The sequence below is a fragment of the Erythrolamprus reginae genome, chromosome 11 (assembly GCF_031021105.1).
Source record: "Erythrolamprus reginae isolate rEryReg1 chromosome 11, rEryReg1.hap1, whole genome shotgun sequence".
NCBI classification, from domain to species: Eukaryota; Metazoa; Chordata; class Lepidosauria; order Squamata; family Dipsadidae; genus Erythrolamprus; species Erythrolamprus reginae.
Window position 1 is genome coordinate 31,770,446 of NC_091960.1, and position 16,140 is coordinate 31,786,585.

At 44.1% G+C, this 16,140-nt stretch overlaps 1 protein-coding gene across 1 annotated transcript in view; it reads left to right on the forward strand.

The window, feature by feature from the left end:
• The window catches only part of SELENON (selenoprotein N), a 49,166-nt gene that overhangs the window by 25,498 nt on the left and 7,528 nt on the right, over nucleotides 1-16,140 (forward strand). The window contains exons 3-7 of the mRNA XM_070764244.1: nucleotides 539-669; nucleotides 3,060-3,272; nucleotides 4,935-5,059; nucleotides 13,027-13,164; nucleotides 14,258-14,339. Coding sequence (XP_070620345.1) covers nucleotides 539-669; nucleotides 3,060-3,272; nucleotides 4,935-5,059; nucleotides 13,027-13,164; nucleotides 14,258-14,339 — 689 coding nt within the window. The remainder of the gene's footprint in view (nucleotides 1-538; nucleotides 670-3,059; nucleotides 3,273-4,934; nucleotides 5,060-13,026; nucleotides 13,165-14,257; nucleotides 14,340-16,140) is intronic.

Consider the following 16,140-nt stretch of genomic DNA (forward strand, 5'->3'; position numbering starts at 1 on the left):
TATCTCCAGGACCGCCTTCTGCCGCACGAATCCCAGCGACCAGTTAGGTCCCACAGAGTTGGCCTTCTCCGGGTCCCGTCAACTAAACAATGTCGTTTGGCGGGACCCAGGGGAAGAGCCTTCTCTGTGGCGGCCCCGACCCTTTGGAACCAACTCCCCCCGGATATCAAAGTTTCCCCCACCCTCCTAGCCTTTCTTAAGCTCCTTAAAACCCACCTCTGCCGTCAGGCATGGGGGAATTGATACTTTCTCTCCCCCCAGGCTTATAAAATTTATGCATGGTATGCTAGTATGTATGATTGGTTTTTAAATTGGGGTTTTAAATTAACTTAAACTTAAATATTAGATTTGTTTACATTGTGCTATTATTGCTGTGAGCCGCCCCGAGTCTGCAGAGAGGGGCGGCATACAAATCTGATTAATAAATAAATAAATCACCATTTTATGCCAACTTTTTCTGATTGCTAGAGAATTCTTGTATCCTCCATTCCATTTTTTTTTTTTTTGCATATTAAAATGAGTTTTTTGCTCCATTCAGGCATGGTTCCTACGACTGGCACCGAGGAAGAAGAGGTGACGGATCCCAACGGGGAGACCCTCTCTATTCTTGCAAAATTCCAGCCTCTATTGATGGAGACCATGACAAAGAGCAAAGATGGATTCCTTGGCGTGAGTAGCGCATGTTTTGAAAACATTGCAGCTAGAGACGTACGTGGTGGTGGTGGGGGACAGTTTCAGCCAGCAGTTCTGTGAATCCAGTCCTTCAATCTATTGGCCTTTATTCTGGACATAGATCAACATAAAGGGGTCCAGGGCAGTTACCAAAAAGAAGCATAAGCATATAAAAAGATGGATAACAAATATAAAAAGATGAAAAATGTTTAAAACATATAGATTGTATAAAATATGTGCAAATTTAAAACTAAGAATGTATAAGCAACATAGAGGTGGCCCCCGATTTATATGGTTATTCATTTAATGACTCTTGAATATTATAAGGATACTGAAAAAAAGTGACTTACAGGTAAAACTCAAAAAATTAGAATACAGTGATACTTTGTCTTACGAACCCCGCATCATAAAACTTTTCAAGATATGAACCCGGGGTTTAAGATTTCTTTGCCTCGTCTTAAAATCCCTTTCTGTCTTACGAACCTGAGCCCGGGTCCGAGATTTGGGGGAAGATACGAAGCTTTTGGGGGAATGATATTTGGAGAGATTTGGGGCAAGAAATGAAGCTTTTGGGAGAGCGATTTTTGGAGAGGTTTGGGGCAAGATACAAAGCTTTTGGGGGAGCGATTTTTGGAGAGGTTTGGGGCACACAGTATATATAAAAAACAGGCACACAGTCAATCAATCAACAAACAACATGGGCAAGGGGGAGGTGTTTTAGTTCCCACATGCCTGACGGCAGAGGTGGGTCTTAAGGAGTTTGCGAAAGGCAGGGAGGGTGGGGGCAATCCTAATCTCAGGGGGGAGCTGGTTCCAGAGGGTCGGGGCCCCCACAGAGAAGGCTCTCCCCCTGGGTCCCGCCAGACGACATTGTTTAGTCAACGGGACCCGGAGAAGGCCAACTCTGTGGGACCTAACCGGTCGCTGGGATTCGTGCGGCAGGAGGCAGTCCCGAACATATTATTTATTTATTTATTCAATTTTTATGCCGCCCTTCTCCTTAAACTCAGGGCGGCTTACAACATGTTAGCAATAGCACTTTTTAACAGAGCCAGCCTATTGCCTCCACAATCCGGGCCCTCATTTGACCCACCTCGGAAAGATGGAGGGCTGAATCAACCTTGAGCCGGTGATGAGATTTGAACCGCTGACCTACAGATCAACAGTCAGCTTCAGTGGCCTGCAGTACAGCGCTCTACCTGCTGCGCCACCCCGGCTCAGTTTATATTTATTTATTACTTAGATTTGTATGCCGCCCCTCTCCGAAGACTCCATCCTAAGATAAAATACAGGAAATAGTATACGGGCAGACTAGATGGACCATGAGGTCTTTTTCTGCTGTCAGTCTTCTATGTTTCTATGAGTTTCACCTGTACAACCAGTTCTTGCATTTACAAAAATCACAGCACTCCCCTCAATCACAGAATCAAAATTTGGGCTCTGGAGCAACTGTATTTACCTGTGTTTACAATTAACGCAGTGTCCCAGAGTCATGGGATTGCCATTTGCAACTTTCCCAGCTGGCTTTTAGCAAGCAAAGTCATGTCACCTAACAAAAGGTCCTAAAATCAGACCAAACTCACTCACCAACCACTTTGGTTAGTGTTGTGGTTAGCTCTGGCCCAACCACATGCTGCAGGCCTGTTTTGCCCCCAGTGGAATCTGATGATGAAGGCTCCTCTGACCAAGAAGACATGAGTGACAGGGAGGAGGAGAGTGTGGCAGACAGCTCAGAAGGAGATCAATTATCTAGCTCCTCCTTGGATTTGGAACAAGAGTTAATGATACAGCCACACATGCGGAGAGCGATGCATAGACAACAACAACTGAGAGATTATTATCAAAGAAAATGAGGCCACCTGTGGTTGGGTGGGGCTGTGGTCATTAGTGAGGCTGCTATAAAGAGCAGCCTGTGGGTTTGGCCATTGTGGAGGATTATCTGATCGTTGTGTTTCGTGTCTGCTTTACTGACTTTGACCTTTTGTGTGCTGATATTTCCCCGCTTTGAAACTAAACCAGAGCAAAGTGTGTTTCACTTTGTGAAAGAAGAAGGACTGTGAATTGCCTCACAGCTGCAAGCTAAGTATCACAGAACTGATAAGGGAATTGTACAAATTACCTGTTTGTTTGGAGACCAGTGCTCTTTGCAATACCAAAAGAGGGCTTAGTTTATGTGAATTTTCATTATAAAGAACATTGCTTTAAATTTTCAAACGTGTGTGTGTCTGAAATTTGTACTTGTGAATTTTTGGGAGGAATCTACCAGAGAGCCCGACAGAACAGTTAGCAATGGAAATTCTGGTCCCAGTTGTGTTTGTAAATTGAGGAGTGCTTACAATCTCTTGCAATCTAGGTTCGCTTATTAATACGCCTGCTTCATTCTTCAGATTTCCCATGTGGCCTTTACTGGGCTCCGCAACTGGACAGCTCCAGCTTCACCCCTCAGTGTGATGTTTGCTCGGCAATTCATGGCCTTTCTTCCCCCAAAGAACAAGTTGGAACTTGGTGACCCGTGGTGGATAATCCCCAGTGAACTAAACATTTTTACCGGATATCTTCCCAACAATCGTTTCTACCCTCCAGCTCCCAAGGGCAAGGAGGTAAGTGCTGTGCTTTCTAATGAGGAAGAGGAAATTATCTTTGCAATTGTTGAGTGGAGCTATCTTGAATTTGATACAAGGGTGGGATTGTTGGTTCTTATTAAAAGGGTTATCCTACCCCTGTACAGTAGTACCTCTAGATACGAGTTTAATTCGTTCCAGAAGGGAGCTTGTATGTCAAATAACTTGTATCTGGAACAAATGGCTCTAGACTTTGTTTTTCCCCTCCGAGATAACCAGAAGCAAGGATTCTTGCGCCACCTAGTGGACGCTCGGCTCGTATCCCGAATTTGAGCTCGGGTCTGGAACAGAAATTTCTCTCCCCTCGTGGCTCATAACTTGGAATACTCGCATGTGGAGCAGCTCGTATCTAGAGGTACTACTGTAATTTTGTTTATTGGGAAACGGAGTCAAATGCCTTCGGAACTCTGTGTATATAATAACAGTCTTTCTCGATCTTAGAAAATTCAAGTCCTTTGGATTTTAACTCTTCCCCCTCTTTCCAAAGTCAGTTTTGCAACGATTGGATTTAATGAATCATCTTATGCCCCAGTGTTTTTCAATCTCTGCAACTTTAAGACCTGCGGATTTCAAAATCCCAGAATTCCCCAGCTAGCATGCTGGGGAATGGAAAATAACCAGAAAGCCCGCTGGCTGGGGAATTCTGGGATTTTGAAGTCCATGGGTCTTAAAGTCGCAGAGATTGGGAAAACACTGGGGTATAAGATGATTCATTAAATCCAATCGCTACAGAACTGACTTGAGAGGAAGAGGTGGGAGGTGGGAGAGAAAGCAAACGATGTTTTAGTGCAGTACAGTAGTCCCTCGCTATACCGCGCTTCACCTACTGCGGCTTCACTTCATCGCGGGTTTCTGAGGAAGTCGATCGGCAGATTTAAACAGCCCGCCGAACTCGATCGGCAGGTTTTTTTAAAAAAAATAAAAATCTAAAATTGTAAATACTGTATTTAAATACTGTATCTAAAATAAATACTGTGTGGCAAGGGTTTATAAACACTTAAAACAATGAAAACTTACCTAACAATTACAATATAAATACTTAAATAAGTACTATCAGTCGATAAATTCCCCATCACGGATTTCACCTATCGCGGCCAGGTCTGGAACGTAACACCAGCGATAGGTGAGGGACTACTGTACTTTCTGAATCCCAGAAAGAAACACTGCGGATCGATGGAGCACGAACGAAGTCGAAATGCAGTGCAAATGGGCAGATCAATTTCTAGTCCTTGGCAACTGCCTGTTGGAATATTGGCTAACATGTATTAAAGACCAAAACCACTGTGATTACTCTAACAAATATTCACTAATGACGGGAGCTATATCTTGTTGAAAGCAGCAAAGAAACAGGAAGGGAAAGCGAAGAACGGAGATACCTATTGTTGAGCCGTATTTCAAAACGACGTTTATCTCCGTTGAGAGGCAGCTGGGGTGTGTTTCCTGTCATAGAGAGACAATGTGAGGGGAGATTTAATAGCTCTTTTCAAGAACCTGACAGGCAACTTACACCAAAGATTTCAAAGATAGTTATTTCAGAAGGCAATCAGCAGAGGTACTTTCCAGTCCTGAGATTCTGTAATCCTTGGCTTATCCTTTCAGGGGCTATTATTCATTTTCAGGTCCTAATATCTTTTCCTTTAGGTCATCATTCACAGGCTCTTGAGTATGTTCCACCCGCGGCCATTTGTGAAAACTCGTTTTGCTCCCCAGGGAGCCGTGGCCTGCATTCAAGCTGTAGCGGAGTTCTACTACAAAATAGCCTTCAGGTAAAGTAAAGGTACAGACAGCCCCTGTCCAGTCATGTTCTGACCCTAGGGGGTAGCTCTCATCTCTATTTCTTAGCTAACGGAGCCAGCATTGTTGAAGGCATACATTTATTTATTTATTCATTATTTATTATTTAGATTTGTATGCCGCCCCTCTCCGAAGACATATTTGCCTGGTGCACCAGTTGCAGCCCTATCTGGACAGGGAGTCTCTACTCACAGTCACTCCTGCCCTTATCACTTTGAGGTTCGACTACTGCAATGCTCTCTACATGGGGCTACCTTTGAAGAGTGTTCAGAAACTTCAAATTGTGCAGAATGCAGCCACGCGAGTAGTTATGGGCCTTCCAAGGCATACCCATATTTCTCCTGTTGCTCAGAACGATCTAAAGCAGGGGTGTCAAACTCGCATCATCATGGCGGAAGCATGTGACGTATCGGGACTTTTTTCCCATTTGATAAACTGGGCGGGCCTAGCATGTAACACATCTGGCTCACAGGCCGCAAGTTTGACGCCCCTGATCTAAAGGATCATTATCTACGTGACTCAAATTGGCCCCTTTTCCCTGGCCTGCACTGGCTTCCGATCAGTTTCCGGTCACAATTCAAAGTGTTGGTAATGACCTATAAAGCCTTACATGGCATCGGACGAGAATACCTCCGAGACCGTCTTCTGCCGCACGAATCCCAGCGGCCGATAAGGTCCCACAGAGCTGGCCTTCTCCGGGTCCCGTCGACTAAACAATGTCGTCTGGTGGGCCCCAGGGGAACAGCCTTCTCTGGGGCAGCCCCGGCCCTCTGGAACCAGCTCCCCCCGGAGATTAGGACTGCCTCCACCCTCCTTGTCTTTCGTAAATTGCTTAAGACCCACCTATACCGCCAGGCATGGGGGAATTGAGATGTACGTATTTCCTCCAGGGTTATATAGTTTTATGCATGGTATGCTTGTGTTGTATGTTTTTATATAATGGTTTTTTAGATATTTTTTCTTTTAAATATTAAATTTGTTTACAGTACACTGTTTATTATTGTTGTGAGCTGCCCAAGTCTGCAGAGAGGGGCGGCATACAAATCTAATTAATTTATTATTATTATTATTATTATTATTATTATTATTATTATTATTATTATTATTGTTTATTATGACCAATCTAAATTGTTGGCCATCTGTTTTCCCTGAATGCTTTTCCCATCAAACAGAACTCCTGATTTTGCTGGGATTTTTTTTAAAAAAGTCTTAAAACATATTGCAATAGTTTTTCATCGTAGGTAGATATAGGTTTTTAAACATCTGTGATCTTTTTGATGTTTATGTTCTATTTAAATTGCCTAAGAGGTTTCAGTACTGAAGGCTCTAAAAATATAAATAGGTCCAGTGGGTTTAACTTCTAATTCAAAGTTAAATTTAGCGTTCTTTGTCCTGAACAGATTGAATTGTTGGGATGTGATATTCCTCCCTCAGTGCCGTTTAAAGACCATGTATTTAAAGGCCTTCTGTTGCTGGGTTGTCAGATTGAGGCTAATCGTCCCTCTTCACTGGTTCCTCAACAGGAGAACAGTTGTTCTAAACTCCACGTAGGAACCGTCCTGCAGTAACACTACATATTGGAATCCTGTGATACTTACTGGTGCAGACAAGCAGTTCTGATGTGAAAGGGAAGGAGAGTTTCATGTGCCGGTGACATTGATCACCTGGTGATTATCTTCTCAGCTTAGCATCTGGTATGAGCCTCCCCAAAAATTCAAGGGTACAAATTTCAGACACACACACACTTGAAAGTTCAAAAACAATGTTCTTTATCACAAAAATTCAAAAGTAACAAAGCACCCTTGTTGTATTGCAAAGAGCACTCGTCCCAAAACAACCTGGTAGTCTGTACAATCCCCTTAATCAGTCCTTAAGTACTTAGCTAGCAGCTGTGAAGGAACGTCACAGCCCTCCTTCTTCCACGAAGTGAAACACACACACACTTTGCTCTGCTTTGGTTTCAAAGTAGTGAAAAATCAACAAAGTCGGGAAACAGCAAGGCACGGTCCTGAAGAACAACGATCAGATAATCTTCCACAACGGCCAAGCCAACACGCTGCTATTTATATCAGCAGCTCTAATTGCTGGAGCCCCACCCAAACACAGGTGGCCTCTCTTATCTCCTGCAATATTTCCTCTATTTATTTATTTATTTATTCATTCACTCACTCACTCACTCACTCACTCACTCACTCACTCACTCACTTACTTACTTGCTTACTTATTGGATTTGTATGCTGCCCCTCTCCGCAGACTCAGGGCGGCTAACTTCAGTGATAAAAAACAGCATGTAACAATCCAATACTAAACAACTAAAAAAAACCTTATTATAAAACCAAACATACATACAAACATACCATGCTTAAATTGTAAGACCTAGGGGGAAAGAATATCTCAGTTCCCCCATGCCTGATGGCAGAGGTGGGTTTTAAGAAGCTTACGAAAGGCAAGGAAGGTGGGGGCAATTCTAATCTCTGGGGGGAATTGGTTCCAAAGGGCCGAGGCCGCCACAGAGAAGGCCCTTCCCCTGGGTCCCGCCAAGCGACATTGTTTAGTTGATGGGACCTGGAGAAGGCCCACTCTGTGGGACCTAACTAGTCGCTGGGATTTGTGCAGCAGAAGGCGGTCCTGGAGATAATGTGGTCCGGTGCCATGAAGGGCTTTATAGGTCAATTGGTCTCTTCTACGCATAACTCTGCGCATGCGTGGGTCTAATGCTTCCTCATCCGAATCGACCGATGATAATGGAGATTGGCTTCCTGGGCTGTGTGCCAAGCCCCCCTCTTCCAAGTCACCCCCACCTTCTTCGTCAGAGGAAACTGCACTACCTGACTCTGTCGGCAATAAAACAGGCCTATGACACGTTGATGTTTCCCCTGCATCCACCTCCACATTCCTTGGGGCAGGAGCTGGGCCAGAGCCAACCACAACAGCATCTAGCCAACCTGCTTTGCCTGTAAATAGAGACTTCCTTGGCATCCCCAAAAGTCCAGCCAGAGGCTCAAGAGAATGCCATTCCCATGTACAGCAAAAAGCACTGAGCAACCATTTAGTTTCCCACTTCCTAAAAAGTGGGAACCATCATTCAGTCATTTAGATGAAGGGACTCCGACCTTGGCAACTTTAAGCCTGGCGGACTTCAACTCCCAGAATTCCCCAGCCTGATGTGGGAATTCTGGGAGTTGAAGTCATTTGGAATACTGTGTTCAGTTCTGGAGACCTCACCTACAAAAATATATTGACAAAATTGAACGGGTCCAAAGACGGGCTACAAGAATGGTGGAAGGTCTTCAGCATAAAACGTATCAGGAAAGACTTCATGAACTCAATCTGTATAGTCTGGAGGACAGAAGGAAAGGGGGGGACATGATCGAAACATTTAAATATATTAAAGGGTTAAATAAGGTTCAGGAGGGAAGTGTTTTTAACAGGAAAGTGAACACAAGAACAAGGGGACACAATCTGAAGTTAGTTGGGGGAGAGATCAAAAGCAACATGAGAAAATATTATTTCACTGAAAGAGTAGTGGATCCTTGGAACAAACTTCCAGCAGACGTGGTTGGTAAATCCACAGTAACTGAATTTAAACATGCCTGGGATAAACATTGATCCATCCTAAGATAAAATACAGAAAATAGTATAAGGGCAGACTAGATGGACCATGAGGTCTTTTTTCTGCCGTCAGTCTTCTATGTTTCTATGAAGTCTGCCAGGCTTAAAGTTGCAAAGGTTGGAGACCCCTGATTTAGATCTAATATACCTAAGCAAGAAGAGCTGGAAATTAGAGGTGGGTTTCAGCTGGTTCTGACCAGTTCTGGAGAACCGGTAGCGGAAATTTTGAGTAGTTCGGAGAAATGGTAAATACCACCTCTGACTGGCCCCACCCCCATCTATTCTCTGCCTCCCGAGTCCCAGCTGATCGGGAGGAAATGGAGATTTTGCAGTAACCTTCCCCTGCAGCGGGTGTGTGTGTGAAGATTTTACAGCATCCTTCTCCTGCTATGCCCATCAAGCCACACCCACCCATCGATATGCCGACCAAGCCATGCCCACTAAATCATGCCACGCCCACCAAGCCACACCCACATAATCAGTAGTAAAAACAAAATTGAATCCCACCACTGCTTGAAATGTATAACTGTCATTTTTGCAATTGTGGGTACAGTGTTCCCGTGTTCCCTCGCTTTTCGCGGGGGATGCGTTCCGAGACCGCCCGCGAAAGTCGAATTTCCGCGAAGCAGAGATGCGGAAGTAAATACACTATTTTTGGCTATGAACAGTATCACAAGCCTTCCCTTAACCCTTTAACCCCTAAATTGCAATTTTCCATTCTCTTAGCAACCATTTAGATTATTACTCACCATGTTTACTTATTAAAGTTTATTTTAAAAAATGTTCATTAAAAGCAGACGAAAGTTTGGCGATGACATGTGACGTCATCAGGTGGGAAAAATTGTGGTATAGGGAAAAAAAACATGAAGTATTTTTTCATTAATATTTTTGAGAAACCGTGGTATAGACTTTTCGCGAAGTTTGAACCTGCGAAAATTGAAGGAACACTGTATATGACTGTTTTTGTCACACATTCCTCAGGAAGTTCTGTGATATGTAACTCCTGGATATGGATGGATTTACACTTATAAATCTTTTCCAACAATAAGTAGATCAAACTAAGGAACTAATAAGAAATAGACAGTGCAGTTTATTAACTCAGAATATGCCTAACAGAGAGCTAATGTTTCATCGTGGAGAACATAGAACTCTGCTTAATAGTTTAATACACTGTTAAAAATAGAAAGAAAACTCAGTGTTACAATTAGGGGCTTTATATAGAAATGTTGTCATTCGTTTTTGGTTCCCCACAGATGCTAGCAATTCCATTTAAAATAATAAAATTAAAATAATAAAACACAATCATAAAATTAAAGTAAAATAATAAAACACAATCATTTTTAAATACACATCATGCAGAGTAGGAGCTTTAAAAAAGCAACCTTCTGGTAGGCGAAGGCGAGAAGCACCATAAATATTGTATTATGAGAGGCAGAAAATTCCACCCTGTCAATTATTCAGTCTTAATGGCAATGCTGGGAATTTACCATAGAGGCAAACTGGAAGTTGTTGCAACTGCCTAAGCCAATATAGATGCAGTAATCCCTCGCTACTAAGCCAATATAGATGCAGTAATCCCTCGCTACTTCACGGTTCATCTATTACAGATTCACTACTTCACGGGTTTTCAAAGGGGGCTTAAATCCATTAAATCCATTGAAAATTTTAAATCCATTGAAAATCCATAAAATTCTCCTACAGTACTACTGTACTCTATTAAAGAAACTGGTAGGATATCACATGTAGTTCCAGCTAAGAAACATTATAGAATGACTGTTTAATGCAAAGGGTGGGTTTTAAAAGTCCAGATACTCTTTAAATACATAAAAAAATATCTTTCCTCTTCTTCACGGAAATTCGTTTTTCACGGGTGGTCTTGGAACGCATCTCCCGCGAAAAACGAGGGATTACTGTACATGTCTCAGTAAATGAATCGTGAAGGAATTCCACTGTTTAGCCACTTCATTCTTTCTCATTTACAATAACCCAAAATTCTTCTGGCTTGCTAGGATGTGTACTTGGACCGGGAGTCACTGCTCACAGTCACTCATACCCTCAACACCTCGAGGTTCGACTACTGTAACGCCCTCTACATGGGGCTACCTTTGAAGATTGTTCGGAAAGGTCAGATCGTGCAGAATGCAGCTGCGAGAGCTATCATGGGCCTCCCAAAGTATGCCCATGTTACACCAACACTCCGCAGTCTGCATTGGTTGCCGATCAGTTTCCGGTCACAATTCAAAGTGTTGATTATGACCTATAAAGCCCTTCATGGCACCAGACCAGAATACAGTGATCCCCCGCTCGTTGCGAGGGTTCCGTTCCAGGACCCCCCGCAACGAGCGGGTTTTCGCGAAGTAGCGCTGCGGAAGTAAAAACACCATCTGCGCATGTGCAGATGGTGTTTTTAACTTCCGCAGCGCTAGCGAGGAGCCGAAGATTGGGGGCGGGGCGGCTGTTTTAAAACATCGCCGCCGACATGGGGGGCTCGCTAGCACCCCCCCGAACCCCCAACCCAGGTTTGGGGGGGTGCTAGCAAGCCCCCCATGTCGGCGGCGACGTTTTAAAACACCCGCGCGGCTTTCCAATGAGTCCCGAAGACAAACGCGGAAGTTTGACGTTTGTCTTCGGGACTCATTGGAAAGCTCCGATCGTTTTAAAACAGTTGCGCCGTTCTCCGCTGACTCCTGGCGAACTTCCCCGCTTTAGGAGTCAGCGGAGAACGGCGCGCCTGCTTTAAAACGATCGGAGCTTTCCAATGAGTCCTGAAGACAAACGCGGAAGTTTGACGTTTGTCTTCGGGACTCATTGGAAAGCTCCGATCGTTTTAAAACAGTTGCGCCGTTCTCCGCTGACTCCTGGCGAACTTCCCCGCTTTAGGAGTCAGCGGAGAACGGCGCGCCTGCTTTAAAACGATCGGAGCTTTCCAATGAGTCCTGAAGACAAACGCGGAAGTTTGACGTTTGTCTTCGGGACTCATTGGAAAGCTCCGATCGTTTTAAAACAGTTGCGCCGTTCTCCGCTGACTCCTGGCGAACTTCCCCGCTTTAGGAGTCAGCGGAGAACGGCGCGCCTGCTTTAAAACGATCGGAGCTTTCCAATGAGTCCCGAAGACAAACGCGGAAGTTTGACGTTTGTCTTCGGGACTCATTGGAAAGCTCCGATCGTTTTAAAACAGTTGCGCCGTTCTCCGCTGACTCCTGGCGAACTTCCCCGCTTTAGGAGTCAGCGGAGAACGGCGCGCCTGCTTTAAAACGATCGGAGCTTTCCAATGAGTCCCGAAGACAAACGCGGAAGTTTGACGTTTGTCTTCGGGACTCATTGGAAAGCTCCGATCGTTTTAAAGCAGGCACGCCGTTCTCCGCTGACTCCTAAAGCGTGGAAGTTCGCCAGGAGTCAGCGGAGAACGGCGCAACTGTTTTAAAACGATCGGAGGTTTCCAATGAGTCCCGAAGACAAACGCAGAAGTTTGACGTTTGTCTTCGGGACTCATTGGAAAGCTCCGATCGTTTTAAAACAGTTGCGCCGTTCTCCGCTGACTCCTGGCGAACTTCCCCGCTTTAGGAGTCAGCGGAGAACGGCGCGCCTGCTTTAAAACGATCGGAACCGGCCGGCTCCGATTGTTTTAAAACAGTTGCGCCGTTCTCCGCTGACTCCTGGCGAACTTCCCGGGCGAAGGGCGAAGGGCGGGCGAGCGGGTGCTGGGGGGGGCTTCGCCCTCCCGCCAGCAAGAGGGGGAAGACCCAGGGAAGCCGCCCAGCAGCTGATCTGCCGGGCGCCATCTACGCATGCGTGCCCATAGAAAAAAGGGCACGCATGCGCAGATGGTGTTTTGACTTCCGGGTTCAAAAATCGCAAATTACCCTGTTCGCAATGGTCGGGGACGCAATAACCGGGGGATCACTGTATCTACGAGACCGCCTTCTGCTGCACGAATCCCAGCGGCCGGTTAGGTCCCACAGAGTTGGCCTTCTCCGGGTCCCGTCGACTAAACAATGTCGGCTGGCGGGACCCAGGGGAAGAGCCTTCTCTGTGGCGGCCCCGACCCTCTGGAACCAGCTCCCCACGGAGATTAGGACTGCCCCCACCCTCCTTGCCTTTCGTAAACTTCTTAAAACACACCTCTGCAGTCAGGCATGGGGGACCTGAGACATTTCCCCTTGCCTATGCTGTTTTATGTATGGTATGTTGTCTGTATGCTTTTTATATAATGGGGTTTTTAGGCCATCATCTTTGTTTGGTGCAGATGAAGGAAGATAAACTTTGTGAAAACAAAAATGCTTAGCTTCATCAGGACACATTGGCTGATTGCTCTCTTTGGTTCCAGAATCCATGCAGAGTTCCAACTGAACGAGCCTCCAGATTTCCCATTCTGGTTTTCTCCTGCCCAATTCACGGGCTACATCGTCCTCTCCAAGGATTCTTCCCACGTTCGAGAGTTCAAGCTGTTTGTTCCTAATAACAGGTAAACCGCTCCAGTTTACAATACCACTGACGAACAAACAGCAAGAAGTTAGCTTCAGATTCAAAGCATGTAGGCTCAGTACATCACATAACAATTTCACATTCTTCTACCTGAACACAGTTTACAGTAAACATTCGGGGCTGATTCATTTTCAGATGGAGGAACAGATCTGCTTTCATTTTAGTTCTTAGCAAGCTTAAAGACTAAACGATTATCATTTCCCAACTGAAATTGGGAGACTCGGTTCTCTGATCTTCTTTGGATAGAGTTCATTGTCTTATAGTTTATGTCATCATGGTTTCTTTTAAAAAGACACAGTGATTGAATCATGTGCTAAGCCTGTGATGGCGAACCTATGGCATGCAGAGCCATATCTGTGAGCACGCGAGCCGTTGCCCTAACTCAGCTCCAGCGCACATGTGCTTGCCGGCCAGCTGATTTTCAGTTGGCCCCACTCATGCCTCTCCTCTCCTCTTCGTGACGTCAAAGCTCCGCCCATGGAATTCCCTATTGGGATTCCCCACCTCCTTTCCAGGCTCCAGATCAGCTGAAAACGCTGCCGCCGATTGCAAAAACGGCGCTCCGCTGAGCGCCGCCGCCTGGCTGTAACCTTCTGAAACAGCCGGGCGCTTCTTGGCTGCCACCGGAACCCGAACCTCTGGGTTCGGCGTTCAGGAGAACGCCGAGAAGCCCCCCGGCTGTTTCAGAAGGTGGCGCTTCTCGGCGGCCTCCCGAACCCGAACCCAAAAAGTTTGGGTTCGGGTTCGGGAGAATGCCGAGAAGCCCCCTGACTGTTTTAAAAGGTGACAGCTGGCCGCTGCCCAGTAGAGCGCCATTTTGCGATCTGCGGTGGGTTCATAAGCTGAAAAAAGTTCATAAGAAGAGGCAAAAAATTTCCAAAACCTGGGTTCGTATCACGAGGGGTTCGTATCACGAGGGGTTCGTATCACGAGGTACCACTGTACTGGATGCTATGTTTGGTGATTGCCCTCTTTCCCCTTCTCATGGGTGCCTTGCTTCATATGAATGAAGATTTCCGGCCTTGTTGAATATAGCATTGCCATTTCTAATGACAGTGATTTTTCACCATCAGGTCTCTCAATGTCGATATGGAATGGCTGTACGGTGCCTTAGAGAGCAGCAACATGGAGGTGGACATAGGATACTTGCCCCAGGTCTGTAGGAATTGTGGACTAATCCTATGTGTACACACACTCACATTCTTGTTCTTTTTCCTTTAACAAGAACATTCAGTCTTTTTCAATCCAGTCTCCACCATCTTTCTATGGAATGGAATATGGAATAGGATGGAATATGGAATAGGATGGAATATGGGATGGGATGGAATGAAATAGAACAGAACAGAACAGAGAATGCAATGGAATATTTAATAGAATATGGAATGGAATATGGAATGGGATGGAATGGAATAGAACAGTACAGAGAATGCAATGGAATATTTAATAGAATATGGAATGGAATATGGGATGGAATGGAATAGAACAGAACAGAACAGAGAATGCAATGGAATATTTAATAGAATATGGAATGGAATATGGAATGGGATGGAATGGAATAGAACAGTACAGAGAATGCAATGGAATATTTAATAGAATATGGAATGGAATATGGGATGGAATGGAATAGAACAGAACAGAACAGAGAATGCAATGGAATATTTAATAGAATATGGAATGGAATATGGAATGGGATGGAATGGAATAGAACAGTACAGAGAATGCAATGGAATATTTAATAGAATATGGAATGGAATATGGGATGGAATGGAATAGAACAGAACAGAACAGAGAATGCAATGGAATATTTAATAGAATATGGAATGGAATATGGAATGGGATGGAATGGAATAGAACAGAACAGAGAATGCAATGGAATATTTAATAGAATATGGAATGGAATATGGAATGGAATGGAATAGAACAGAACAGAGAATGCAATGGAATATTTAATAGAATATGGAATGGAATATGGGATGGAATGGAATAGAACAGAACAGAACAGAGAATGCAATGGAATATTTAATAGAATATGGAATGGAATATGGAATGGGATGGAATGGAATAGAACAGTACAGAGAATGCAATGGAATATTTAATAGAATATGGAATGGAATATGGGATGGAATGGAATAGAACAGAACAGAACAGAGAATGCAATGGAATATTTAATAGAATATGGAATGGAATATGGAATGGGATGGAATGGAATAGAACAGAACAGAGAATGCAATGGAATATTTAATAGAATATGGAATGGAATATGGAATGGAATGGAATAGAACAGAACAGAGAATGCAATGGAATATTTAATAGAATATGGAATGGAATATGGGATGGAATGGAATGGAATAGAACAGAACAGAGAATGCAATGGAATATGGAAGGGGATGGAATGGAATAGAACAGAACAGAGAATGCAATGGAATATTTAATAGAATATGGAATGGAATATGGGATGGAATGGAATGGAATAGAACAGAACAGAGAATGCAATGGAATATGGAAGGGGATGGAATGGAATAGAACAGAATAGAGAATGGAATGGAATGGAATGGAATGATAGAAATAATAGGAATAGGACAGAACTAAATAGAATAGAATTTTATTGGCCAAATGTGATTTGTCTTTGATGCATATGCTGTCAATGTACATAAAAGACAAGACACATTTGTCAAGAATCATAAGGTACAACATTTAATAATAGTCCAGGTACAAATAAGCAATCCAATCATAGGAACCAGTCAATATCAATTGTAAGAATACAAGCAAGAAAGTTACAGTCATACAGTCATTAGTGGGAGGCTAATGCTGGCTAAGAAATAGGAGAATCCTTTTCTGGCTATTCCATAATGATTGCATTTATGTTTAGTGCAGCTATTGAAACAACTCCTGTTCTGGGTGTGTGAAGTAGACTACATCATAAGGCAATCAAATACCACTTTGGTATCCCCAAAAG